This window comes from Drosophila santomea, chromosome 3L (genome assembly GCF_016746245.2).
Source record: "Drosophila santomea strain STO CAGO 1482 chromosome 3L, Prin_Dsan_1.1, whole genome shotgun sequence".
NCBI lineage: Eukaryota > Metazoa > Arthropoda > Insecta > Diptera > Drosophilidae > Drosophila > Drosophila santomea.
In genome coordinates this window covers 16,361,818-16,387,238 of record NC_053018.2, presented here as the reverse complement: position 1 = coordinate 16,387,238, position 25,421 = coordinate 16,361,818, and the positions used below count along the sequence as shown (strand labels likewise).

General features: G+C 42.4%; 8 protein-coding genes across 9 annotated transcripts; 4 read left to right on the top strand and 4 right to left on the bottom strand.

Moving 5' to 3' along the window:
• Window positions 1–29: 29 nt before the first annotated feature.
• LOC120450599 (mediator of RNA polymerase II transcription subunit 19) lies at window positions 30–2,578 on the bottom strand. The gene is made up of 3 exons (XM_039633720.2): window positions 1,825–2,578; window positions 1,098–1,212; window positions 30–1,032 (listed from the first exon to the last, which is right to left on the bottom strand). Exons 1-3 carry the CDS (start codon window positions 2,260–2,262, stop codon window positions 575–577), a joined length of 1,011 nt encoding a protein of 336 aa, XP_039489654.1. The 5' UTR covers window positions 2,263–2,578; the 3' UTR covers window positions 30–574.
• Window positions 2,579–3,168: 590 nt separating this feature from the next.
• On the top strand, window positions 3,169–5,517 carry LOC120450597 (dihydrolipoyl dehydrogenase, mitochondrial). Its single transcript, XM_039633718.2, has 4 exons — window positions 3,169–3,352; window positions 3,661–4,188; window positions 4,247–5,125; window positions 5,214–5,517. The coding sequence occupies exons 1-4, from the start codon at window positions 3,311–3,313 to the stop codon at window positions 5,277–5,279; spliced, it is 1,515 nt and encodes a 504-aa protein (XP_039489652.1). The 5' UTR covers window positions 3,169–3,310; the 3' UTR covers window positions 5,280–5,517.
• A 447-nt stretch (window positions 5,518–5,964) lies between these two features.
• LOC120448193 (tryptophan--tRNA ligase) lies at window positions 5,965–8,464 on the top strand. Its single transcript, XM_039630059.2, has 3 exons — window positions 5,965–6,304; window positions 6,367–6,794; window positions 7,007–8,464. The coding sequence occupies exons 1-3, from the start codon at window positions 6,092–6,094 to the stop codon at window positions 8,349–8,351; spliced, it is 1,986 nt and encodes a 661-aa protein (XP_039485993.1). The 5' UTR covers window positions 5,965–6,091; the 3' UTR covers window positions 8,352–8,464.
• A 223-nt stretch (window positions 8,465–8,687) lies between these two features.
• LOC120448194 (cationic amino acid transporter 2) lies at window positions 8,688–13,212 on the bottom strand. Of its 2 annotated transcripts, none has more exons than XM_039630060.2 (5): window positions 13,050–13,212; window positions 10,635–11,002; window positions 10,304–10,564; window positions 9,465–10,250; window positions 8,688–9,351 (listed from the first exon to the last, which is right to left on the bottom strand). In XM_039630060.2, exons 1-5 carry the CDS (start codon window positions 13,082–13,084, stop codon window positions 8,900–8,902), a joined length of 1,902 nt encoding a protein of 633 aa, XP_039485994.1. In that variant the 5' UTR covers window positions 13,085–13,212; the 3' UTR covers window positions 8,688–8,899. The 2 variants fall into 2 exon arrangements, with proteins under 2 accessions (XP_039485994.1, XP_043861925.1); XM_044005990.1 differs by lacking the exon at window positions 13,050–13,212 and adding an exon at window positions 11,728–11,985.
• A 2,391-nt stretch (window positions 13,213–15,603) lies between these two features.
• LOC120448398 (antigen 5 like allergen Cul n 1) lies at window positions 15,604–17,259 on the top strand. Its single transcript, XM_039630388.1, has 3 exons — window positions 15,604–15,775; window positions 16,190–16,581; window positions 16,662–17,259. The coding sequence occupies exons 1-3, from the start codon at window positions 15,629–15,631 to the stop codon at window positions 17,242–17,244; spliced, it is 1,122 nt and encodes a 373-aa protein (XP_039486322.1). The 5' UTR covers window positions 15,604–15,628; the 3' UTR covers window positions 17,245–17,259.
• A 748-nt stretch (window positions 17,260–18,007) lies between these two features.
• Window positions 18,008–21,264, top strand: LOC120449304 (arylsulfatase B). Its single transcript, XM_039631696.1, has 6 exons — window positions 18,008–18,146; window positions 18,920–19,087; window positions 19,146–19,305; window positions 19,396–19,622; window positions 19,776–20,192; window positions 20,304–21,264. Exons 2-6 carry the CDS (start codon window positions 18,953–18,955, stop codon window positions 21,132–21,134), a joined length of 1,770 nt encoding a protein of 589 aa, XP_039487630.1. The 5' UTR covers window positions 18,008–18,146; window positions 18,920–18,952; the 3' UTR covers window positions 21,135–21,264.
• A 1,164-nt stretch (window positions 21,265–22,428) lies between these two features.
• Window positions 22,429–23,139, bottom strand: LOC120448353. The gene is made up of 2 exons (XM_039630319.2): window positions 23,030–23,139; window positions 22,429–22,970 (listed from the first exon to the last, which is right to left on the bottom strand). The coding sequence occupies exons 1-2, from the start codon at window positions 23,094–23,096 to the stop codon at window positions 22,495–22,497; spliced, it is 543 nt and encodes a 180-aa protein (XP_039486253.1). The 5' UTR covers window positions 23,097–23,139; the 3' UTR covers window positions 22,429–22,494.
• A 1,531-nt stretch (window positions 23,140–24,670) lies between these two features.
• On the bottom strand, window positions 24,671–25,297 carry LOC120448758. Its single transcript, XM_039630943.2, has one exon. The coding sequence runs from the start codon at window positions 25,279–25,281 to the stop codon at window positions 24,706–24,708; it is 576 nt and encodes a 191-aa protein (XP_039486877.1). The 5' UTR covers window positions 25,282–25,297; the 3' UTR covers window positions 24,671–24,705.
• Window positions 25,298–25,421: the final 124 nt, after the last annotated feature.

Below are 25,421 nucleotides of genomic sequence, written 5' to 3'. Positions count from 1 at the left end.
AGATACTCCAACCGTTAGTAAACACACACTTTGATCATTTGTATACTTGTTTATTGTTTTATGTGCCTAATCACTAAAATTAATTACTTATAGTACAGGCATTTTTATTTTGTTGAATCTCAGCTTTCTTTTGTGTTTATAAACTTGCTGGAAGAACAAACCATTGCAGAAATTTAATTGAAATACTGACCCTACACGTTACAAGGTTGGTAAGCGAAATAAAAGGGTTGCAAAGCAGTGGGTTTTTTGGGGGGCTTGGCGAGGGGTGTGTTTGTGTGGAGGGAAGAGCTGGAATCGAGAGCGAAAACGTTTTGCGTTTTGTACCATAACTTGCGTTAAAATAAATCTCATTAAGCTAGCGCGAAAAACGAACGAAAAATTGTTGGCTAATTACAGAAGTAAACTATTTTACATTTACGATAATCATAAATTAATAACTAGGACACGAAACGATATCGAGAAAATTGCATTTAGAGGACCGAGGCCCTTTTGCGTTTTTTTTTTATGTTGCCATTTGGGGTGCGTCTGCTGATGAGAGGTAATGAGCCAAGTCTATTTTGCTAAAGGATCCTGCCTAGAACTGCGACATAAGCAGGCTCCCACCGCCGCCGCCGCCCCCACCTCCTCCCCCGCCGCCGCCGCCACCTGAACCGCCGCTCGTGCCCAGCACAGATCCCAAAAGCCCACCACTTGACATCTGCTGTTGCTGCATGGGCATCTGCTGGGGCTGCTGCATCTGCATAGATGAGGAAAAGCTGTTCATGCTCCCCACAACGCCAGGTCCCATACTGGCACTAAGGCTGGACAGTCCGGGGCCAGGTCCACCTCCCAGCGAACCCAGACTAGTAGCTCCCATTACACCCGGTGCTCCGCCCAAACCCGTTCCTCCGGGCAGCAGACTCACGCCCGGTTCGGGGCTCTGGTTTTTCTTTTTACGCTTCTTCTCCTTTTTGCGCTTCTTGCGCTCCTTGTCGTCCTCGTGGCGTTTCTGCTTCTTGTGCTTTTTCTCGTAAGTCTCCAGGCCGGCCGAGTCTGCAAGATCGTAATCATTGGGTTAAGTGTGATCGAGTTGAGCGGTAATTCAGCAGATAGCTTACCGAGCAGCGTGGATTCCTGTCCCGTGGTCACGCCGTCTTTGTGTTTGTGCTTTTTGTGTTTGTTTTTGTGTTTACGCGCAGGTGTGACATATGTGGTACGATACTGTTCCGGCAGCTGAAATGGATATCAGAATAGGATAAATTAACAATGTGAAAGTGCAGAACTGATAACTGATAAAAATGAAGTAGTGGTCCTATCTGGAGCGTTTTGACTAATGCACTTACGTGAAATTCAAATTTAACCATTTAAGCTTCTTAATTGCTGAGAGACTAGGTCGCGTAGAAACGGACATGGATATATCAACTTAGCTGTTCATACTGATCAATTTGACTCAATATACCCTGTTTAAAAAGTTCTTTAACTAAATTTAAATACAATTATTTGGAACATAAATTAATGGCTAAATTATTTGTGTTTCAAAGTGTTTTTTTAACATAAAGAAAATGTAGTGCAAATAAAATACAAGTGCATAATACTATTATAAATGACAGAAAAGTCGGGATAAAATTAAATTTTATAGTAGTTTTGCCTTTAGTAGATAAATCTGTGCATATTTTTTGATCATTATTACAATTAAAACCTTACATTTGATAATTGAAAGGCGAACCTAATGAAAGCAAATGTATAGAAACGCAAAGCAGTGCGTCCAAATATGTTTGAATATGGTAAGCATTCGTCATTCGAAAGGCAGAGCAAGTGAAATAAAGTCAAATTGGTAAAACCAACCGGTCCGGGATGCAGGCGGAATCCGGCCAGCTGCACGGGGGTCAGCGGAAGAAGCTCCTTTCCACCAATGGGCGGCTTTTCGATCACGCTCCGCAGCGTGCTGTTCTCCACGGGATGCGTGATGAGGTCGTTGATACCGGGGATGTTCTGAAGAAACGAGGCCAGCGACTCCTTGAACTTCTTCTCTTTGAACTTGGTGAGTGTGTGGTGCAGTCCGTACTCGGTCATGAGATCCTTGTCACCGGTAAGTTCTGCCTTGGCGGGCGGTTCCTTCATGGAGTAGAATGGCCCCGTGTGAATGATCGTGGGCGTCTTGCCCAGCGAAATGGTCGTTTTCAGAGTGCCGGAGGAGTCTTGACGTGCCACCACGGGTGATCGTCCGCCGCCGTGGGGCGATGACTTTGGTGAGTCCATCATGTTGCCGTAGTTGCTCATCATCTTGGAAACTCAGCGATTCTCGGCCCTCTTGGCAGCCCACACACACACTCGCACCGCACACGCTCACGCACACACGGGCACAGCAACAAGGCAAGGCCAGCAGAAGGTATCGCCTGTCGCGACTCTCGGGCTGCGCTGGCCAAGCACACACTTTGCAAAATACGCCGCGGCTGCCCGGCACTTCGGCGAACTATTTTCTGGTCGAATACTCAACTAATTATCTGCTCTTGTGGCGTTTTCTAACAGATTTCGGAGGCAAGTCTCGCCATCTTGTTGTGTCCGCGAACCAGTGTGACCGCATTGCGACAGCTAGCGAAATACTGATGATTTTACGAAAACGCGAGTGGAAAGTGCCGCAAAAATACCAAAAGTGTTCTGGAAAATATCAGGACTGGGGAATACCACACAGAGTTGAGTTGCAAAGTATCGATTATTCATCGTAAATTATATTTTTAATTTCATACAAAAATATAAGATTTCAATCGTTTTTGAAATATTATTCATCATAGGAAATATTCAACATAAAATTAAAACGCCTATGGTCTTTGTAATAAAAAGGCATAATTGTAGTCCTAATTTTTTTTTGTGTTCCCGAAATGTTTCTAGTATGTACAAAGGTACGTATATTTTTCAAATAATACTTTTTAACAAATACAAAAATAAAAATCAATGGTAGCCAAAACTATAAAAATTGTTTCACAAATATACCTGGTTCGATATAAGGTATATGACCCATAAAATATAAATATTTGGAAACTATCAATTGAGTTACGTACACTTCGTATTTTGAACGATCATCAAATAAATAATTTTAGACACAACCTTTATAATTTGAAAATTTTCTAGAATTTCTCATATCAACAGAGTGGAAAATCCCCAAAACAATCGATAGCTCCCTGGCCATCATATGACCACTATCGAATGCACATCGCCAGCCCTGCGACCGCTCCGAGCTCCACAACACGAAAAACAGTCGGAAAAACACATCAAACTAGTGTTGTGTTTGTAGTTAAATAACGATTATCCTCATAACACGCCCGCACCAGCCATGCAGTTCACGCTCCGTCATGTTGTTTCGGCAGTAGCCAAGGTAAGGATCGGAAGACATAACAGATTCCCCAAACGCCATCGCCCCTCAAGTTATGCAATCTAACCTCACCGAGGGGGTCGAGAAATGGGTAGGAAAAGCCTGGAAAATGCACTTGGATCACCTGCAGTGCTCATATGATCCCAGGGGTGAATCACTGGCGTTTGGGGGATTTGTTTGGCCCCGTTTTCAAGGTCACTAATTGGGCCAATTATCAGCTGATAGTCGGCCAAAGATTAGTGCGAAATGCGTGCGACTGGCGTGATAAATGATAATGCGGCACAACATGTAGTAATCCGCTCTCTTTACAGACTCCTCTGCGCACCAATGCCGCCATTCTGGGTGCCCTTAACGCCCGCTGCTACTCCAGCACCCACGAGGCGGACATCGTGGTGATTGGCTCCGGACCCGGTGGCTATGTGGCCGCTATCAAGGCCGCCCAGATGGGCATGAAGACGGTCAGCGTGGAAAAGGAGGCCACTCTGGGCGGCACCTGCCTGAATGTTGGCTGCATTCCCTCAAAGGCGCTGCTGAACAACTCCCACTACTACCACATGGCTCACTCCGGGGATCTGGAGAGCCGTGGCATCAGTTGCGGCAGCGTTAGCCTGGATCTGGAGAAGCTTATGGGTCAAAAGTCAAACGCTGTGAAGGCTTTGACCGGTGGCATTGCCATGCTCTTCAAGAAGAACAAGGTCACACAGCTGTCGGGCTTCGGCAGTATCGTCAATCCCAACGAGGTGCAAGTGAAGAAATCCGACGGTTCCACGGAGACGGTCAAGACCAAGAACATTCTCATCGCCACCGGCTCGGAGGTTACCCCCTTCCCAGGCATTGAAGTAAGTGCAAGACCTCTACCACACGCTTCATTATTTATGCCATACAAAACCTTCACAGATCGACGAGGAAGTTATTGTAAGTAGCACTGGCGCCCTGAAACTGGCCAAGGTGCCCAAGCATCTGGTTGTCATCGGCGCCGGTGTCATTGGTCTGGAGCTAGGTTCGGTATGGTCGCGTCTGGGCGCTGAGGTCACTGCCATTGAGTTCATGGACACGATCGGCGGCGTGGGCATCGATAACGAAGTCTCCAAGACGTTCCAAAAGGTGCTCACTAAGCAGGGTCTTAAGTTCAAGCTGGGCACCAAGGTGACGGCTGCCTCACGCAGCGGCGACAACGTCACCGTGTCCGTTGAGAACGCCAAGTCTGGCGAGAAGGAGGAGATTCAGTGCGACGCCCTGCTGGTCAGTGTTGGACGTCGTCCCTACACCGAAGGTCTGGGTCTCGAGGCCGTGGGCATTGTTAAGGACGACCGCGGCAGGATCCCCGTCAACGCCACTTTCCAAACTGTGGTGCCCAACATCTACGCCATCGGTGACTGCATCCACGGACCCATGTTGGCGCATAAGGCTGAAGATGAGGGCCTCATCACCATTGAAGGCATCAACGGAGGCCACGTGCACATCGACTACAACTGCGTGCCCAGTGTGGTCTACACGCATCCCGAGGTCGCGTGGGTTGGCAAGAGCGAGGAGCAACTGAAGCAGGAGGGCGTTGCTTACAAGGTGGGCAAGTTCCCCTTCCTGGCCAACTCCCGTGCCAAGACCAACAATGAAACCGACGGTTTCGTCAAGGTTCTGGCCGACCAGGCCACCGATAAGATCCTGGGAACCCACATCATCGGACCTAGTGCCGGCGAGTTGATTAACGAGGCTGTGCTGGCCATGGAGTACGGAGCGGCTGCCGAGGACGTGGCCCGTGTTTGTCATGCGCATCCAGTAAGTGATCACAAATCGATTGTAGCTTAGAATAACTTTAGTACTTAACAGAATGTTTCGAGCCTAATGCACAATCTTTTTTTTTCAGACTTGTGCCGAGGCTTTGCGTGAGGCTAATGTGGCAGCTGCCTTTGGCAAACCCATCAATTTCTAAGCACTTCCCAATCCCTGCCAGATAGTGAAGAATTTTGCACCGCGTTTGAAATCTTTGGATAACCCCTATTCGAAAAATTATCCTGACGGCCGAAACGACAGTCTCCGCATATTTGTAACTCTCAATGTAGGAACAGAAAAGTGGAAAATATAAATAATGGTAATGGCGCCAGGCGTTAATTGCAATGTAATATGTGTATTAAGCTAGAATAAATACAACACAGTTTGAAAACTCGAAACCCCACTTCAGTAGATTATTGCGTTTCCAATGTAGTTCGATTTTCTGGTGTACAACTAATAAAGCTACTAGCTAAAAAATAATGGGAGATTAGGCTTCTAGTTTTTTAACTTATTTTTTTATAAATTGTTCTCTAGGGATTTTTTACCTTCAAACAATTAGTTTAAAAAATCGTAAGCTATAAGTTTACAAGGAAGGTGTAAAAAGGTATTACCCGTGAATAGAAATTTTTAAAAGAGATTCACTTAATTTAAATTAATTGGCAAGTTATCTGAACATAATCTTGAACTTTTTAATAAACTTTTAAATAAATGTAGAATGATTTCCAAAACTAGCTAGGGAATGAGCAATATTCCCGTTTTAGCGGTAAACTCGCCAAGCTGAGTATCACTGTTAACAGCTGTCGCACCGGCTTTTCGAAAACCATCTGGCAACGCTCGCGAACGCTTAGTGTCAAAATTTCGGCCGTTTCAAACGAATAATTTATTTTTGGGCTTTGTTCTCACATTTAGCACCGCATTATTCCCAATATTTTTTTCAAAGGTTTTGGGGTACAAAATTCATAGCTCATTGCAATGTTCCGATTTGGCAAGCTCCGTCGCAGCCTGTCTAAGGTGGCCAAAAAGGAACCGACAGCTGTGCATATTCAGCGCCGTTGCATTCAGGCTAGGAGTTTCTTGCCGGGATTGGCCACTAGGACAACTGGAACGCCCTCTGCGACGGCCCAGGTGACCGGTGGCAACAAGCATCAGACCCATGGTAATACTGGTGACAGTGGCCACGAGGAAGTGAGTTCATTCGTAGAATTAGTTTACATAACCCACGGCTCTAATACATTACCCCAATTTAGCACAACAGCCGCTGGCCAAGGAAGATCTTCAGTGGCATCCAGCCAACGGGTTCCCTGCATCTGGGTAACTATCTCGGCGCCGTGCGCAAGTGGGTGCAGCTGCAGAATGCCCGTGACGATGTCACCGTCTGTATTGTGGATTTGCACTCTATTACCATGCCCCACAATCCGCCGCTTCTGCGAGAGAACATCTTTACCATGGCCGCCACGCTGCTTGCCTGTGGAATCGATCCCGCCAAGAGCACCCTCTTTGTCCAGTCCGCAGTTGCCGCGCACGCTGAGTTCAACTGGATCCTTAGCTCCCTGACCACCATGCCGCGATTGGCTCAACTGCCGCAGTTCCGGGAGAAATCCCGCCTTCTTAAGGATGTCCCTCTGGGATTATACGTTTACCCGGTTCTTCAAGCAGCCGACATCATGCTCTACAAGTAAATATCTTCGTTCTTCTGATTAAAATGTCAGCCGTGAAGTCCTAGTAGCTTATCAGACTTTTTGGCTTTGGTTCAGCTTAACATCTTTTTAAGTACAAAATTAATTTAAATATCTATATGCACCAACTGCAAGAAGTCTCCACCTTAACCCAATGATTCAGGCTTACTTATTCTGGTACTTATAATATTCATTTTCGTTTTTCCATTAGGGCCACACATGTTCCTGTGGGCGCTGACCAGATTCAGCACATTCAACTGGCCCAGCACTTGGCCAGAACTTATAACGGTCGCTATGGCGAGACCTTCCCTGTATGCACCGCAATTATTGAAGATGGTGATGCCTCCCGTGTGCTGTCCCTGCGAGATCCCTCCAAAAAGATGTCCAAATCGGAGGCAAATCCTAAAGCCACAATCAACTTGTGTGACTCGCCCGAGTTGATAACGCAAAAGATAAAGAAAGCCGTCACAGACTTTACATCAGACATTACCTATAATCCTGGCAAGCGAGCTGGCGTCAGCAATCTGGTCAACATCCATGCCCAGGTCACGGGACAGCCGATAAAGACAGTGGTGGACGAGGCCGCCACCCTGGACACGGCCAAGTATAAGGACCGTGTGGCGGAGGCTGTGGTCGAACACTTGCGACCGATTCGTGAACAGATACACCATCACATGACCAGGCGCAACGAGATGATGTACTTGCTTGAAGTGGGGGCAGAAAAGGCACGTCAGCAGGCACATCAAACCTTGAACGATGTTAAACAACGCCTAGGGCTAGGCACCAGTGTCAACATTCCGGCTGCGGTGCATGTGGCTCCACTTTTGCCCGCACCCGATATATCCAAAACCTCGGCAAGCAGGCGAATGTCCAAGGATGTCGACGGAAATGTCCACGAGCGCCACGAGCGGATGTACGGATTCGGAGATCAGCCAAGCGGAGGAGCTGGTCAGTCAGTCACCGGGGAGTTGGCGGATATGTCTCAGGCCGCTGTACCGCGGGTGGTCCGTCGGGCGCCCGTCGTTCCCACTCAGTCTCTGCGCGTGGAAAAACAACTAGGTAGCTCCCGAACTAGACACGTATTTAAAATGGACACCTGCAATGCGCCGCATATTGGTTTCAAACCGCCGCCGGGATTTTCGGCCGGCATGGTAACGGGTGGTCTGGGAAAGAACCAGCGGCCGATAGTTAAACCCGTAACTGGCGCTCTGGGATTCGGCCAGCAATCGCAGGGTGGCTCTTTTAAGCACAGCCAGAACGTGAATCCCAGTGCGGTATCCACCATTGCACGAGAAGTAAACGCTGCCAAGAAGCAGGAGTTTACCTGCAACCCCGCTTTGTACGGGTCTGCTCTAGAACAGCGTTCAAATTCCAGTCACTTAAGCGAAAAAACTAACTCGGCAGAAGACAGTGAGTTCATTATTGTCGCGAACGAGGAGGAAGAGCAGTCCTCCTATGAGGAGCAACGCGAAGAAGCTGAAGAGGAGGAGACTGCGGAACGTGAAAGGGAGAATGGCGAGCGAAATGCTACTGCAGCTACCAAAGTCGAGATTTAAGTCATGGAAACATTGCAATTGTTATAAGTGTAGTACAAGTATACTTAGATCCCATTTCTGTTAAATCTATCGTTTTTATAAAAATCGCGGACAGCTTTCGCAAAAGAAAACTAGTCAATATTTAAAGTGCAGTTATGTCAAGATAATAATATAGACGCATCAAAATCAAATGACATGTGGATGGTGAGTCCAATTGAACGCTACAATTATTAAATATCTGTTACGTACTGAGAGTGCAGTAAGATTACATTTTAAAATTGTAAAATGTTTGTTACCATTTGATTGCATGGCCGGTGTGATTTTCCCGCTTAATTATAAGCAAATCTAGCATCGAAATAAATTTAAACCTATTTAGCATAGGAATATTCATGTTTATTGCTTTCAGCTAACTTATTGTACTTTCGTAGTTTTTGGTATCCTATTTAACGGTATGAGGATAAGTGCATGTGTAAATTACATAGGTGAGTAGGTGGATGATGAGAGCGCGTCTATTTGCGTATCTTGCAGGCAAAAAGTAATTGTATAGTATGTTAAATATCAATATATATTTAGGATGTACTGTGCATTAATATCAGGGGCACCTCGTTGCTGTATTTCGAGTTTTCCTGCCCGCCCAACAACGCCGAATTGCTGCAGTCACGCATCATGGCGATGGAATTGTTGCGCTGTTCCCGCTGCCTCAGTCGGCTGTGACGGATGCCGTAGGCCAGGAAGATAGTCAGGCCTATGGCGATCCATATGCTGAAGCGCACCCATGTGAGAATGTCCAATTTGATCATCAGGTAAATGTTAATCATAATGGAAATGCCCGGTAGCCAGGGTACCAAGGGAACCTTGAACGACAATTTCACCCCTGATGTTGGTTGGCGCGAGATAATCAGGAGAAGCACTGCAAGGGGTATGATGCCCAGCACCAGCTTAATACCATCGAAAGATGTCACGTTAGCCAGATCCTCCTCGAACTTGGTCAGAATCCGCGAGAAAACCATGCACCAAAGAGCTGAAACCAAATAAATTTGATCAGATTTCATTAAAAAAGTATAAAAACAATACTAATTCGTAGTACAAGTATGAAGTAAGCTATAATCCAATTTCAAAAAAACTTGTACTCACAGAACAGCGTGACACTGTAGGTGACAATCCTTGAAGTCTGCTTTGTGGGTACGGTCTGACCATTTAGGTTGAATATCCGCCTCCAAAGGGCACTGGGATGATCCTGCTCCAGACCCGTGGCACGTCCATTTGCCACAATGCGACTCTCCCGGCGATCGTCCACTTCGTAGCGCAACATGAGGACACAACTGGCCACCATGGAATAGGCCAACAAGGTGCCAATGGACATCATGTTCACCAGTTGGCTGAGATTGAAAACGGCCGCCAAAATGCCAGTCAGCAGACCTGTGATCATGGTGCCCTTGAAAGGCGTCTTGTACTTCTCGCTAATGTCTCCGAGAAATTTGAACAGCAATCCATCGTTGGACATGGCAAATACGATCCTTGGCAGCGGGAACATGGCTCCCATCATGCTGGAGCACAGTCCGAACATCGCCCCAATACTGACAACGTACTCGGCCACATGCCAGCCGTTAATCCGGAAGACATGGGGCAGTGGAGCCTTTTCGTCCTGCTCAAAATAGGGCAGCATCATGGTCAGCACTGTGGACACTCCAAAGTAGGCCAGAAAGATCATGGCCAGCGAGACAATCACAGCAAATGGAATGGACTTCTTGGGATTCTTGGCCTCCTCTCCAGCTGTGGCAATGCAGTCGAAGCCAATAAAGCCGTAAAAGCAAACTGCAGCACCCTTGATTATGCCCGAAACTCCGTAGGGCATAAATCCACCATCGCCGTAACCCTCGGGTACCTCCGATTTTGGAATGGACCAGTTTCTGCTGGAAACTGAATAAGGGATTGTATAAGTAAATTAGTATGTGAAACAATTCAAAACCCACCTTTAAAAAGACCCGCGATAATGACGAACATCACCACACAAAGATTTAGCATGGTAAAGACATTGTTCACCCTGGTAGATTCTTTGGCTCCAACTGCAATGGCCAGGGAAAAAAGTATGGTCACCACGAAGGCAAACAGATCCGGATAGGCACTCATTCCGTGAATGTTGAGGGGCATGTGGGTGCCCAGGAAACTACTCATCGGATTGCCGCAAAGCTGATCGAGATAGGTGCTTAAACCCTTGACGACACTGGCAGAGCCTAGGGAATTCGAATATTGGGCAATTAAATCAAACCAATCAGTCGATAGCGTCACCAATTAAAAACTTACCAATTGCGTATTCGAGAATGAGATTCCAGCCGATGAGGAAGGCGATAAACTCACCAATGGTCACATAGCTATAGATATACGCCGATCCCGCTTTCGGAACCCGAGCTCCGAACTCCGCATAGCACAATCCAGCAAAGATCGAGGCGATGGCGGCGATGAGGAAGCTCACAACCACGGCAGGGCCAGCATATTGCTTGGACACTTCGCCAGCAAGGACGTAAACACCCACGCCCAGCGTCGATCCGATTCCCAGGGCGGTAAGATCGAAGGCGGATAAGACCTTGGCCAGTTTGGATTCATTCGAGTCCTCCAGGGGTTTCTTGCGTGTGAGCACGCGAAACGCATTCGTCACGCTCCAGCTGGGCATTCTGGAATACGTTCATTAAACAATTATTATAATGGGTAAGTGTGCAATTGGGGCTTAGGGCTTCTGCTGAGCCGTGCAATAATAACCCGCCGTATTTTCGATGTTTACAGAACCCACATATTAACACGTTCGCAATTTGTGGAAAGTGCCTTTGGTGGTAGGTGGGCTAAGAAATTTGCGGAGTTGGGTTTATGGATCGGGCCATAAAAAAATTAGTGGGCGTCCGTTAATGTGCGAATGTAGACAACGGTTTTACAGTCGCCAAGTCGCGTCGAAGCTGATCTAAATTGGAGTCTTGTGATCATCGGGGACTAATTCCGATGACTAACAGGGGATATCTCCACACAAATTCATCCCAAGGTGCAATGTCTCAGCTAACGCAACGCGCAAGAAACTATGAGTTTGTCAAGGTGTTCAGATACATATTGGTTAAGGCTTAAACAATTACTAAAATTCAATTCCTTCAAGTTTTTTAAATTCATTTTAGTTTGATTTACTACTCAATGTAAACATCTTATGTTAATATATGTACATGTACATAAGTGAAAATAATTAATAGTAATAGGCTTCCAGTGAATATTAAAGGTTATTTAAAAACTTTTATTTAAAGATCAAATTCTAAATTTTTTTGAAATCTTTTAAATATTTTTAATATTATTTAATATTTTAAATTTTGAGATATGTTTGCTAATTTAAATTTCTGAGCATTAAATATCGATTTCTCACCTGCTTGTTAGTGAACTAGTTTAGATCCTTTATCACACAGATACTTTTTTGCCTGTCTTCCTTATCGCCTTTGAATCTTAATTTACTAAATTTTACAAGCTACCAGCCATTCTGCGTTTTTAAGGGCCGAATCGAGTTTCAAATGCTTGAGTGTGGAACTAATAACCGAATATGTATCTGGTTGCCACTTAATTGAGTTTGCGTATTTGAATCGCAGTTCGCAGTTTGGAACTTGATCGAGTTGCGTATAGCGCCGGGAAGCGTTCCACTTATTTCTGAGCGTTGGTCAAACACGCCAATGCCATTAAATAGCGAATCGGTTCTACGGCTCCGGGAATCGTGGTGAGTGCCAGCCGGACAGAAGCTCTCGAATCCTCAGGTCAGACACAACTGTGGTGGAATCGCGCTTCTGACGCTGATAACGCTAATTGGTAACCCGCTACCACCTTCTTCCCCACCTGAACGTGAAGTACGAGTATCGCATACCCGAATGCATACTACGGATGGGAATTCTCAATCCAACGGATGACTTCTCAGGTCGATGGGCCAAGTTTACCACAAGCCCTAATGAATTGTCGCGATCGATTAGCGGTTCGAATAGTGGAAACTGTTTGTCGTCAATAAATAAATAGCAGAGTAGCTACATTTTAGGCTCAGTTCAAGTATGGCACTTCCTTTAAAATAACGATTTTAAGAAACTTTAATATTTGCATCTTTGACACGGACATTGCATTAGTAGTTTATTCATCTTACACTTTGAAATGTTGCGAATATCTTAAAAAACGTTCATAAGATAAGAAACGCGACTACAGAACTAAGCTTTTATTCAGAAAAAAATCAACATACATTTTATTTGGATGACTAATTTTTTAAATAATGTATACTTTCCCAATATGCAAGTAAGAGTAGAAAATATTCCATTACCTCCAGTTTAATTGCAACTTTTACGCGCCAAAAAAAGCAGCTGCATTTTTCGTCCTTTTATGAAAAGGATTGGGACGCTGCACAGGGCATTTTTCAGTTGGGGTGCTGATAGCTCCTGGATGGTTTTACTAATTTAGCTTTGTTTGAGCTTTTCATTAACATGGCCGCGTGGGGCTGGAGATTTGGTCATTGTTTATACACAACTCAGCTGATAGGGAATAGCCGATTCACGTCGTGTGGCCGAGAAGTGTGTGCTAAATCGTGCCTAAAATTAGCCACCGTGTTTGATTGCATTAAACGCTAATTTTAGACACTTGTTGCATGCGTGTTCTTGTAGTCCCCCACAGAGATACATACATAAGTACATATGTATGTACTTCACATCCCATAAAACTCACCCATAGTACTCGGCGAACTCCTCCATTGCTGTCATGCGAATCGATTTGATTAAATTCAATTAATACTGTACCGCTCATCAATTTGCGGCCGTTTTCCGTTCTTCACATAACCATTCTGCCGCAAACCATGTGTTTTGGACATAAAATCACTTTTCCAAGCAACACAAGCTGCCGCTCTCTCTGCCTCTCGCTCTCCCATTGCCATGACCGCAGTCAATGGGGGTTTGCACCTTGTTGAACCCTTTTTAATAACAGTCGAAGCAAATGTTTGTTGGATTTCAAAGCTTTGAAAGACTTTTGTTGGTATTTCTTAATTTTTTAAATTAAAGAAAAATGGTTTTCGGTTTGGTTTTATGCGTTGAAATAAAATTAACTAAGGGTCAGTATATTTTTGTATACACGTATACATTTAGCTTTTATTTATTAGGTTGTCTTTTATAAGACTCCTTTGACGAGTATCTGTAAGTTTTGCAAATCCCCTAAGAAGTAATAAATAATATTAACTAAAAATATTGCATTATTTTCACCCTCGCGCTACTTCCATGTTCATCTACTATTTTCGTTTGTGGGGCGAGAGAAAATCCGGGTAGTCGACTTCTTCGAATCTTCGTATGCTGGCGATATTTATACATTCAATGCGGTGGCCTGGCAGCCCTGATTCAGCCGGTAAAAACACAATAGCCGCTCTCTCTTGAGGGCTCATTTTGGGCCTTGCCTGTGAGCTTGCTTCATATCCATTTCAATTTCATCAGACTTTAGTTCCACCCTTAACAGAGTTTCTTTGAATGTTTGTTTTCTTGGGAAAAATATTCAGGGCTGCAAAATATTCATGTTATATGATAAAAAACAAAGTAAAATCTGTTAATAGATGTTAAATTTCTTTTTTTGTATTGATGTTATGGAGTAATTTTTGTAATTCCAATTAACGCCAGTCCTCTAACATCCATATTTATTATCGATAGAGGGAAAGGGTCCTTTTAATTTCATTCGGCAAGTTTTACCACCATATTTAAGTTTATTTCCCACTTGCTGCTATCTGTGTATGTACATAATTACTTACAGTGGCTCACAGCTTATTTCAATTATTTCAATTATTTCAATTATTAATTATTTTGGTAGTATTTTTAAAAGAATTAATAATGAAAATGTATCTCAAAACAATGCCACAGCTTATTTCAACCATCTGCTTTAAAGCTTTGCAATTTTTCGTTACTTCGCAAATTAGCGGTTTTTTTTGGTCTATGCCCTTGCTCTATTATTTTCTATGCAGTTAAGATTGATTTTGGACAATTCTCTGCCAAAGATCGTGATAAAAAAAATCGTTTGGCAATATCGGTCCACGTACAACTTTAGAACAGCGGGAGCTTGTATTAAAACATTTAAAAATTGACATTCGCGCAGGAAAATTGCAGAAATGGTTTCTCTAAGTGATTCTACAGTCCAAAGCATCACTTATAGTCTCGTCCCAGAAAATAGAACGCACGACAAGGAAAGGAATGCTCCCAAAAAAACTTTTAATCAGACGGACGAGCGCCATAACGTCCGGAAAATACAGAAAAATCTCAGATTATCGGCTCCAAAAATTGCCCACGAAATAGAAGCAGAGTTAGGAAAGTCTTGCCACCCGAAAATAAGTCAGCGTGTGCTCCGTGAGCATTATTTAAATGGTAGAATTGCACGGAAGAAACCATTTATAAGTGCTAAAAACATTAAGGCACGTTAAAAGTTTGCTAAAGAGCATTTAAAAATGGATTCAGCTTTTTGGAACACAGTTGTATTCGCTGATGAGTCCAAGTTCAATATTTTTGGCTCAGATGGAGCATCATATGTGTGGAGAAATACAGAAGCTGCAAAGCCAAAAATTAAAAAGCTACAGTCAAGCACGGCGGTAATTTTTGGGCCTGTATGTCGGCAGCTGGAGTTGGGAAGCTCGAATTTCTTGAGACAACGATGAATAAAATGCGTTACCTCGATATTTTGAAGTTAAATTTATTGGATAGAGCAGAAAAACTGGGCCTACGGGACAATTTTCGATTTTATCAAGACAATGACCCAAAACATAAGTCTGGCATTGTGCAAACCTGGCTAGTGTGGAATTGTCCCCATGTAGTGCAACCAGCACATCGCAACATGAATTTAAAGAATTTGTGGAATTTTGGATACAACTAAGTTTTCCAAAATTGATAAATGTTATGGGAAGGTAAATGCCAAATCCAAAATTAACGTGCCAGTCATTTAAACATCCCAATATTTATTATCGATAAGGAAATATCATTTTAATATTCATTCGGGCAAGTTTTACCACCAATATTTAAGTTTATATTTCCAACTTGGCTAAATTTTATACTTTTATCGTCACTTAGAAAATGTAATGCTGACGTCCACAGTGACTAATGTAATATATTGTTTAGTATATAACCGTACTTAATATTTTGTTGTGGTCGAACTTTTAAAACCAAACAAGTCAGTGCTCTGTTAAGTCACACTTGGTCATAATGAAGCAAGCTTAATCTAATAATCTTAGCTAATTTCAACACCGAAAAATAGCCAACAATGTTAGTTTTAAAACGATAGTGAAGATGTGGAGTTGTCCTTGCGTTGCAGTCGGATTGCTGCTTATATTCAGTCTAAATCTGGTCTTTCTGCTGCCAGAAACGAACTATTGCCATTTAAAAAACTGCCCAGTGGATAAAAAACTGCCACATATTGGCTGCAATAACAGTGGGGTAAGAGTGATAGTTGAAAACTGGAATTGTCCGTCTGTCCGTCCTTATGAACGTCGAGTTCTCAGGAACTGTAAAAGCTAGAAACTTGGGACTAACCATGCATGTTGCCGCGCCCATTCTAACGCCTACAAACGGCCCTAAACTGCCACGCCCACAGTTTTTAAAAATATATTGAAATTTTCCATTTAAATATTTGTATTTTCAATTTCTATCGATATGCTAAAAAACGTTGGCCATGCCTACTGTACCGCCAACAAGCCGCCCATAACCACCACACCAACAAATTAAAATTTTTTTTCGATTTATTTAAATATTAATCAGTTTTTTATGCCAATTTAAAACGCTAGCCAACATAATTTTGTGAATATATTCTTGTCACTTCTATTACATGACTAACTTTTGTTTGTATTGCAGAACTGGTCGCCAAAGTGCGGAAAAGAGCCAACAATTGTTTCAATACCCCAGCATATAAGAAATTTCATTCTGAACTATCATAACACATTTCGCGATATGGTGGCCGGTGGCCAATTGCACAAGCTGCCCATTGCAGCCCGCATGCTTAGGTTGAATTGGGACCACGACTTGGCTTTTTTGGCTACACTCTTGGTAAAACGCTGCGATCTCCAACCCACAGACCACTGCATATCCACAGAAGAGTTCTCGTCTCCAGGCTACCACACGGTATATAACAAGTTCAAGGGGACCCAGGATACATCCAGGATAGTTCGATCGCAACTGAATGCGTGGTACGATCAGTACAAGCACGTTTCTGCATATAGTCTAATTAATGGATTGTCCCCGGATAAGTAAGCGAAATCCTTAACTTAGACTGCTTAACTACTTAACTTAATCTAATTCATGGCCAACTAATATTTCTCGATTTAAGAAAGGAGGTTGGGCACTTCCTAAGAATGATGGTGGGACCCAGTAACCGATTAGGCTGTGCCATAGCTAGAATCGAAAAAGACGGATGGACTCACCAATGGCTCACCTGCCTGTATAGCTGTTCACCTAAGAAGAACTCGTTTCTATACGAGTATTCCGGAAAATCTGGAACATATTGCACCACTGGGATTAATGGCAAATTTCAACATTTATGCGATGACACGGAACCTGTGACAGATTGCATGCATTCTGTTTTATTTAAAACAGAAGTTAGCAACGACACTACATCATTGATCAGGGGCATGATGAATAGAGAAATGCAACCCAGAACTTTTGGGTGGCTATGGAACTGGGGCACAAGGATTTGGAGCTGGATGAAGAAAGCCTGGAAACGCGTTATTGGTGGTGGTGGTGGTGGTGGCGGTGGTGGTGGTGGTGGCGGTGGTGGCGGTGGTGGTGGTGGTGGCGGTGGTAACGGTGGTGGTGGTGATAACGGTGGTGGTGGTGATAACGGTGGTGGTAACGGTGGTGGTAACGGTGGTGGAGGCGGAGATAACGGTGGTGGTGAGGGCGGAGGTGAATGAATTCGACTTATGTCTTAATGACAATAATATTATTATAATATTAATAATATGACTTAATATCTTAATAAAATGAAAATGATGGGAAAAATAAAATATTAATCCCAATTAACAGATAATTTCCACCTTATAATGTAATATTAATCTAAGAGCAATGGGTATGCATATACATATAATGGTTTGCTAATACATATATGTTATGTGTAATTATACCCGTTAATCGTAGAGTAAAAGGGTATACTAGATTCGTTGTCAAGTATGTAACAGGCAGAAGGAAGCGTATCCGACCAGTATATGTATGTATGAATGTATATCCGTTTACCTTATATGATCGCAAGTGTGTCCTTTATAGCCTTTGCAAATGTATAAAATTTAATTTAGGTCTTACTTAAAAAAGAATGCCCAATCCAATCATTTTGGCTTTTATAGTTGCCGAGATCTCGACTTACAGACATGACTAGAACGACTCGGTTAGTGTCACTTAACCGATTCTATAATACTCATTTACACTGCCATTAACGGGTATGGCAAGTTTTAAATGTAAAATGAAGTCAAGTTTTTATATCGCCTAAAAGTATGCATCATATCTGTCTTGCAGATACGTTTACGTTAAGAGGAACGTATCTCTTTTGAATCAGCTCTCTCTTCTCTTGGTACCACCCACTCCAAAGCTGGTTTGATGTTAATTTGGATGGGATATATATATTAACCGGTAACTGGCTATTAAGGCAGCCTCAAATATTCTCAGTGGCTATTTAGTTGCTCTCCGCACTTCGAGTCCGGCGGAACAGAGATTGGATTTAGGGGAACTATTACCTCGATCGCGTAAATTAGTGAGTGAAATTGTCATGCACGAATCCAGCTGATAAGTCCATTGTTATTTGGATTCCTTTTATTTGATTTTGGTGAGTACTTTTTTCAGCTTGTCTTATAATAATAAAAGTGTGATAACAGAATTAAAAGATTTGGAAATAAATTTCCGCCAGGTGCAAATACAATTTTAAAGTGTATATCAATTGGTTTGGACTGGCATTTGAAAATAATTAGGGAAAGTAAAATATATGTTTATGTGTGTGCAATAAACAAGCTGCAACTGTTCATGTTTAAAAGGTAACTTATTGATTATCTACTATTTATGTTAAACTTGTTGTATATAAAATAAATATTTATTTTCGCATTTTTTTGTATTAGGAAAAACAAATGTTTTCTTCTAAATAACAAAAACTTATTGCTTTAATTTAAATATAAATATTACGTACATATGTATATGTAAGCAGTAGCAACTTCATAATTAACTAACTTCCAGAGTCATCTCATCTGCATATTTGCGTATTTGTGTAGCTGTGATCTTTAATTACGCCTAATTTGTTGAAAACATTTGCCTGAGTGCACATTGCCTCGATGTTTGCGTACTGTCTATCAGTATTTATATTGGATGTACTTTATTTATTTTTCAACTAGCTGTTATTGAATTGATAAGTAGTTAAGCGGCAGAACTATGAAAAGCTTCCCCAAATTGGTTAAATTTTAAAAAGTAATTTTGCTAATATATCCGGAACGATCTGAAGAGCTCATCCATCATAAACAGAGTGTTACCCGCTGACTTGTGGCCCATTTGGAATGATAATTTTGTTAAACGCCTATATGCACTAATTCTCATTTGTTTGTTCTTTACTAGCTGTCCCACATCTTCCTCACTCCATTCACGGCAATGTCAACTCATCTGGATAAATTCAGCAGTGCTACCTCGTTGATAACTGGCTTTGTTTTATGTATTGCCTTATCAAATGGCATAATTGCCACATCCGATAAGCCCAATATCATCATTATAATGGCAGATGATCTGGTAGGCGCCACGTGATAGTTATTAAAGCTAAATGCCACTTAGCACCAGTTTCCGACAGGGTTTCGACGACGTTAGCTTTCGCGGCTCCAATAACTTCCTTACTCCCAACATTGATGCTTTGGCCTATAGCGGAGTGATCCTTAATAATCTCTATGTCGCTCCAATGTGCACACCCAGTAGAGCAGCTCTTCTGACTGGAAAATATCCTATAAATACGGGCAAGTTTAGACTAAGATAATTCTCGAACTTTAATTATAACAAATTAGGAGAGATATCTCACCAAGTGATCCTATAACTATCTTTTTTAGGAATGCAGCATTCTGTGATTGTGAACGATCAGCCTTGGGGTCTTCCCCTCAACGAGACTACCATGGCGGAGATTTTCCGGGAAAACGGTTATCGAACAAGTCTCCTGGGAAAGTGGCATTTGGGACTTTCACAGCGTAATTTTACACCTACGCAAAGAGGCTTCGATCGGCATTTGGGATACCTAGGGGCCTATGTGGACTACTACACCCAGCGTTATGAACACCAGGTAAGATAACATCTTGACAAATGAACTTCTACTAAACTTATCTAATACAAGTACATATTTGTATTATACGTTAATACGAACGGACAGAACCGATTGGTTTTGTTGTAATTCATTGAAATCTTTAATATTGTTGTTTTTTTTGGTCAAAACAAGGGATACAATGGGCACGATTTCCGGGACAATCTTAAATCCACCCACGATCAGGTGGGACGCTATATCACCGATGTGCTCACCGATGCTGCCGTGAAGGAAATTGAGGATCATGGATCGAAAAATAGTAGCCAGCCCCTTTTCCTACTTTTGAATCACCTGGCTCCCCATGCTGCAAATGATGATAATCCCATGCAGGCACCAGCAGAGGAGGTGTCCCGATTCGAATACATTGGCAATAAAACGCATCGCTACTACGCCGCAATGGTTTCCAAGCTGGATCAAAGTGTGGGATCTGTGATCGATGCTCTAGCTCGTCAGGAAATGCTCCAGAACAGCATCGTACTCTTCCTGTCCGATAATGGTGGGCCAACACAGGGACAGCACTCTACGACTGCCTCTAACTATCCACTGAGGGGGGTAAGTCGTATTATCAATTTACATTTAATTCCACATTTATTTATACGCCAGAACTACATATACAGCATATGTGTACTTAACTATTAGTTCATTTATTTTTATATATTTTAGCAAAAGGATTCGCCCTGGGAGGGTGCTCTGAGATCCTCGGCGGCCATTTGGAGCACTGAGTTCGAGCGGCTGGGAAGTGTGTGGAAGCAGCAGATCTACATTGGCGACCTGTTGCCTACATTGGCGGCAGGAGCCGGAATATCCCCGGATCCGGCGCTCCATTTGGACGGATTGAATCTGTGGTCTGCCCTCAAGTACGGATACGAATCTGTAGAGCGGGAGATTGTCCATGTGATTGATGAGGACGTGGCGATGCCACATTTGTCCTACACGCGTGGCAAGTGGAAGGTCATTAGCGGCACTACCAATCAGGGTCTCTATGACGGCTGGCTTGGTCACAGGGAAACCAGTGAAGTGGATCCTCGCGCCGCGGAATACGAGGAACTCGTTCGGAATACCAGTGCGTGGCGGCAATTGCAGCAGGTGTCCTTCGGAGAGCGCAACATCAGCGAATTAAGAGATCAGGCCAGTATTGAATGTCCGAATACTGCGAATGGAGTCACACCATGCTTGCCACTCGAGGCACCCTGTCTCTTCGACATCGAGGCCGATCCTTGCGAGCGGAGCAACCTATATGCAGAGTATAAAAACTCGACGACCTTTCTGGATCTTTGGGCCCGGATCCAGCAATTTGCCAAACAGGCACATCCTCCCAATAATAAACCAGGGGATCCCGACTGCGATCCCAGATTTTACCATAATGAGTGGACCTGGTGGCAGGACGAGATGGCTTCCAGTTCAGGGACAATCGGAGGACTGAAAGTCTTTACCCTCTTGGTGGTATTCATACTCACAAGCCGGTGTATTCATAAAATACAAATTTGTATGTAGGTAAAATATTAAATTAAAATTTGTTAGCAAAGTTGATGTGCATTCCATAAATTAATAAAAACAAGAGAGAACGCTATAGTCGAGTTCCCCGACTATCTGATACCCGTTACTCAGCTAGTGAAAGTGCGAAGGAGAGTCTTCTACACTGACAGTTTTTGGCGGTTTGTGGGCGTTAGAGTGGGCGTGGCAGCCTGATTCGACAAACTTGCCCTGCGTCCCTGGAGTCTGTATGCTTAATCTCAACTTTCTAGCTTTTGTAGTTCCTGAGATCTCGACGTTCATACGGACGGACGGACGGACAGACGGACGGACAGACGGACATGGCCAAATCGACTCGGCTATTGATCCTGATCCAGAATATATATACTTTATATGGTCGGAAACGCTTCCTTCTGCCTGTTACATACTTTTCAACGAATCTAGTATACCCTTTTACTCTACGAGTAGCGGGTATAACCAGTATATATTTTATTCTTACTTTATTGCTAATTTATTTTCAAAGGCCAAGGCTTTGCCATTTAGCTTGTGAAAATAACTCACTATAAACACTGCGAAACTTTGTGACTTATATTTTAACTATCAATAATCATTTCTAAGAAATGTCCAAATGGATCTAGTGTCAAATAGCCAATCTCCCTTTTTTTCTAATCAGTCACCTCGAAACCTCGTCAAATTAAATGAAACCCTAGCAAAATAGCTTTCTGCCAATCAAAGTGGCTTAGAAAGTATTTAACCTTTTTAATTTACGACACTGAAATCAAGTCAAATACTGTTATCAAGAACAGCTCTTCTAGCTATTAATAAAAGATACCCAGTACTCAGTTATCGATAAAAATTGGCACAAAAAACAAAAGAAGAAAATGTTTGACTTGCATGTCCTGCCCATTAACCACCCAAACTGCCTTATTTTTGAATTTTTTTTTTGTATTATTTTAATTTTATAATTTACAAAAATTTTCCAACTCTAACGATAGTGTCCACAGAAAAAATTTATTTTATTTGTAATTCTATCGTTTGCCGAACTTGACACAAAACGAGTAATGGGTATCTGATAGTCGATTAACTCGACTCTTGTTTGATTTTTAATTTATAAAATAAGCAACGAATATCTTATAACTAGAAGAGTTAGACATAGTCGTTACTGATCTTGGAAATTATACCGTTTTATGAAATTAGAAATTTGTCTTAGTCTAGTAATTTATAAAAGTTTATTTTTTTTAAAGTCCGTCCACTTACCAAACATATATTTACATGTTTGATTCATTTAAAACAGTTAAATAATTGCTATTCCGTATATATTTGAAATAAATTATGTTTTATTCATTTTTTAATAGGGTGTCGGGATATCAGAGACCGGAATCTAGTAGTATGTTCCATTGCCCTTGGGCTGGGCTACCAGAACTTCGTATTTGTCAAACTTTCGCAGGGCCAAGCTCTCGTGCTTGATGATGCAGAGCTTCTGGGTGCTGAGAAGAAGGGTGCCGATTAGGATACCTCCATCGGCCTTGGCACGGCAGCAAAACACCCGCTCATTTTTGAGCGTTGTGCCCACGGCAACGGCTCCATTTTCATAGAATCCATCAAAGCTCCTGACCCACACGTAGTTCACATCTCGCTCAGCCACTAGGATGTCGTAAACAAGAAGCTTCGAGGACGCGGTTTCGGTATTGAAGTAAGCGGTGCCAGTTTCCGCAACAACTCGAGCCGGCAGGATATCATTCACGTACTTAACACGACCAACATATGTGTTGAATCCGTAGGGGTCGAAGCCACCTACAACAGCATTATTGGGAATAACGTAGGACAGGTTCCCCGCCTTCCACACGTGCTCGGTATCTGTTTGAAAAAGCTATATTAATGGGTTTCAGATAACCTTCTGGATTATTGGTTCTCACCATAAGCCGAGGGAACAGCGTAGGCAACTGCGAACAAGGCCAAAACCGCACAGGCAACTTTGTACATCTTGACGGACTGCTGGCTTCACTTTGAGTATCTGGCCAGTGACTTAACTGCTTTTATAGTCGCCTTCTTATCTTTCGACTCCAATTGAACTTATCGCTATCAAAAGATTGGTACTGATAGCATCTCTTTCGGTGACTAACATATGAAGTGGGCTTAGACATCGTAGTTTTATTGCACTCTTTAAAAATAACAGATTTTTAAAGAAAAAATCCCCCTTTAAGTCATTTCATAATATTTTTAAATATACTTATGCCTTAAATCACCATTGGTAAAGAGCATAGTCTAACTGAAATAACCCCTATTCAAGTTAAAAACCAAGTTAGTAGCCATTCACGTCAAAATATATCTTGATACAAATAAACTGAAAGTACGAGTAGCTTGTTTTACTCTAATGTATTTTGAACAAGACAATAAGATAACTTTTTTATAATAATGTTCTTTTTTTAATCGTTCCATCTCACAGTTTTAAACGATCAAAGATATTATCACATACATTAAACATTGTTTCAAGGAATACCCTTATAACGTACTCCTCTAATACATACTAAATGATATAGTGTTATTATTTATTTTATTATGTTTGTGAAATTTTCATGTTTCAAAGTGATAATGATTTTCCCTCCTAACGAACACAAAAATCCACAGTTTTCATCTTATCTAACATGATAAATCAATTAGGAACGCGAATCATATTTTACCGATAATTATAAATTTCACTTGCTTGCATTCAGTATACAAAAACGCAATCTCAGAGCGAATGGCATGAACGTAGTCACTTGGCGTTGTCTGACCAGTATCTCGTATTTGTCGGATTCATGGTGGTAGCCCTCGAAATCAAAGCCATCCAGCTCTGCTTCGTCCGGCAGATCCTTTGTCCTGTCGGCAAGGATCCATTTGACATCAGTGCTGTAGACTGCTCCCCTGATGAGGATCACCAAATGAACTAGGAACTGTTGACTAAGAAGATGTGCTGCACATTCCCAATTGCTGACCGCCTTTATGGCTTTTTTATTTTTGTGGTTATTTCTCGTTATTTTGGGGGTAATTTGATAGATTAGATAAATTATTTTTTTTTCCAAAGGTCCGATGATTATGCTGATTGTTCATCGTGATATTTAATTTTACAAAAATGACCGGAGTAATAGCCTCTTTGGGCTAAATTAAAAAGCCATAAAACGTGTTTTTTTATACAATACCTTACTCCTTTCAAGTAAGATAATTTGCATTAGCATTAGATTTTATATTTTTATAAACGCGGATAAAAGTAAAATAATAGAGAACGATACAGACGATTTCCTCTACTATAGAATCTGCATGTCTGATCTCGACTTTCTAGCTTTTATAGCTTCCGAGATTACAGCATTCATACGGACAATCAGACGAACGGACGGACATGTAAAAATCGAGAGCTTTTTAACAAATGTAACAGGTATAAATATGTAATGAATTTAGTAAATAATTATATTGCATTTCTTTCTATGCGATTATGTTAATGAGTGAATGAATTTAAATTCACATCATTTGAATCTCATATATATGTAAATAAATATATAAATAAATAAGTTGCAAGGAAATTACTTTAATAAATATTTATTAAGTTGTTCAACATTCAATGTTCAATAAAACCATCAACAAATGGGGAGAAGGCAGCTACATGACGTTTGCGGACGAGGATCTCGTACTTGGAGTACTGCCGGAGCGGGAAGTTGTCGTACTTGACGATGCACAACCGCTTGGCAAGGTACAGAGTTCCAATAAAGACCGATCCATCACAGCGAACACGGCAGATGAAGACGCGGTCGTTGGCGGCGTTGGTTCCCACAGATACAGCGTTCTTCTCCCGGAATCCATCGAAACTGCGGATCCAGTGGTAGCTGACTGTGGCGTTGGACACCAGAACCTCGTAGGTGGAGGCTTGGTTGCCCAAGGTGTCTGTGTTGTAGGTGGCCTTTCCCAGTTCCGGAACCACTCGTGCTGGCAGAATATTACTGCTGTATGCGATACGACCCACGTAGTTGTAGTAACCATCGGGATCGAAGCCACCGAAAATCGCTTCGTCCGGTAGATCCATGGTCTTGTCCAGGTACACCCACTTGTCCTCGTTGCTGTAGATTCCACCCTGGATAAGAGCCACCAGCTGGACGAGGAGTACGGCTACAACTACGGAACTCTTGGCTGAGAACATGATTCGATGGTTGAGTAGCGAGGTGTTGTGGTCATTTAGATTTGCTAACAGCTTTTATAGGTCTTTATTATCTAAAATTTAATAGTAAATAATTCTTCGAGGGGGACTTTTGTGATTAGATTGTTGGTAACATTTTTGGA

Coding starts and splice junctions, on each gene's coding strand:
- LOC120450599 (XM_039633720.2), bottom strand. CDS start 2,262: ATGATGAGCAACTACGGCAACATGATGGACTCACCAAAGTCATCGCCC. Junction 1,213..1,824: donor TCCGCCTGCATCCCGGACCG/GTTGGTTTTACC, acceptor TATCCATTTCAG/CTGCCGGAACAGTATCGTAC. Junction 1,033..1,097: donor ACAGGAATCCACGCTGCTCG/GTAAGCTATCTG, acceptor ACGATCTTGCAG/ACTCGGCCGGCCTGGAGACT.
- LOC120450597 (XM_039633718.2), top strand. CDS start 3,311: ATGCAGTTCACGCTCCGTCATGTTGTTTCGGCAGTAGCCAAG. Junction 3,353..3,660: donor TTGTTTCGGCAGTAGCCAAG/GTAAGGATCGGA, acceptor CTCTCTTTACAG/ACTCCTCTGCGCACCAATGC. Junction 4,189..4,246: donor CCCCCTTCCCAGGCATTGAA/GTAAGTGCAAGA, acceptor AAACCTTCACAG/ATCGACGAGGAAGTTATTGT.
- LOC120448193 (XM_039630059.2), top strand. CDS start 6,092: ATGTTCCGATTTGGCAAGCTCCGTCGCAGCCTGTCTAAGGTGGCCAAA. Junction 6,305..6,366: donor GTGACAGTGGCCACGAGGAA/GTGAGTTCATTC, acceptor ACCCCAATTTAG/CACAACAGCCGCTGGCCAAG. Junction 6,795..7,006: donor GCCGACATCATGCTCTACAA/GTAAATATCTTC, acceptor TTTTTCCATTAG/GGCCACACATGTTCCTGTGG.
- LOC120448194 (XM_039630060.2), bottom strand. CDS start 13,084: ATGACAGCAATGGAGGAGTTCGCCGAGTACTATGG. Junction 10,565..10,634: donor CATTCTCGAATACGCAATTG/GTAAGTTTTTAA, acceptor CGAATTCCCTAG/GCTCTGCCAGTGTCGTCAAG. Junction 10,251..10,303: donor TATCGCGGGTCTTTTTAAAG/GTGGGTTTTGAA, acceptor TCCCTTATTCAG/TTTCCAGCAGAAACTGGTCC.
- LOC120448398 (XM_039630388.1), top strand. CDS start 15,629: ATGTGGAGTTGTCCTTGCGTTGCAGTCGGATTGCTGCTTATATTCAGT. Junction 15,776..16,189: donor TTGGCTGCAATAACAGTGGG/GTAAGAGTGATA, acceptor TTTGTATTGCAG/AACTGGTCGCCAAAGTGCGG. Junction 16,582..16,661: donor AATGGATTGTCCCCGGATAA/GTAAGCGAAATC, acceptor TCTCGATTTAAG/AAAGGAGGTTGGGCACTTCC.
- LOC120449304 (XM_039631696.1), top strand. CDS start 18,953: ATGTCAACTCATCTGGATAAATTCAGCAGTGCTACCTCGTTGATAACT. Junction 19,623..19,775: donor CCCAGCGTTATGAACACCAG/GTAAGATAACAT, acceptor GGTCAAAACAAG/GGATACAATGGGCACGATTT. Junction 20,193..20,303: donor CTAACTATCCACTGAGGGGG/GTAAGTCGTATT, acceptor TATATATTTTAG/CAAAAGGATTCGCCCTGGGA.
- LOC120448353 (XM_039630319.2), bottom strand. CDS start 23,096: ATGTACAAAGTTGCCTGTGCGGTTTTGGCCTTGTTCGCAGTTGCCTAC. Junction 22,971..23,029: donor CGCTGTTCCCTCGGCTTATG/GTGAGAACCAAT, acceptor TTTTTCAAACAG/ATACCGAGCACGTGTGGAAG.
- LOC120448758 (XM_039630943.2), bottom strand. CDS start 25,281: ATGTTCTCAGCCAAGAGTTCCGTAGTTGTAGCCGTACTCCTCGTCCAG.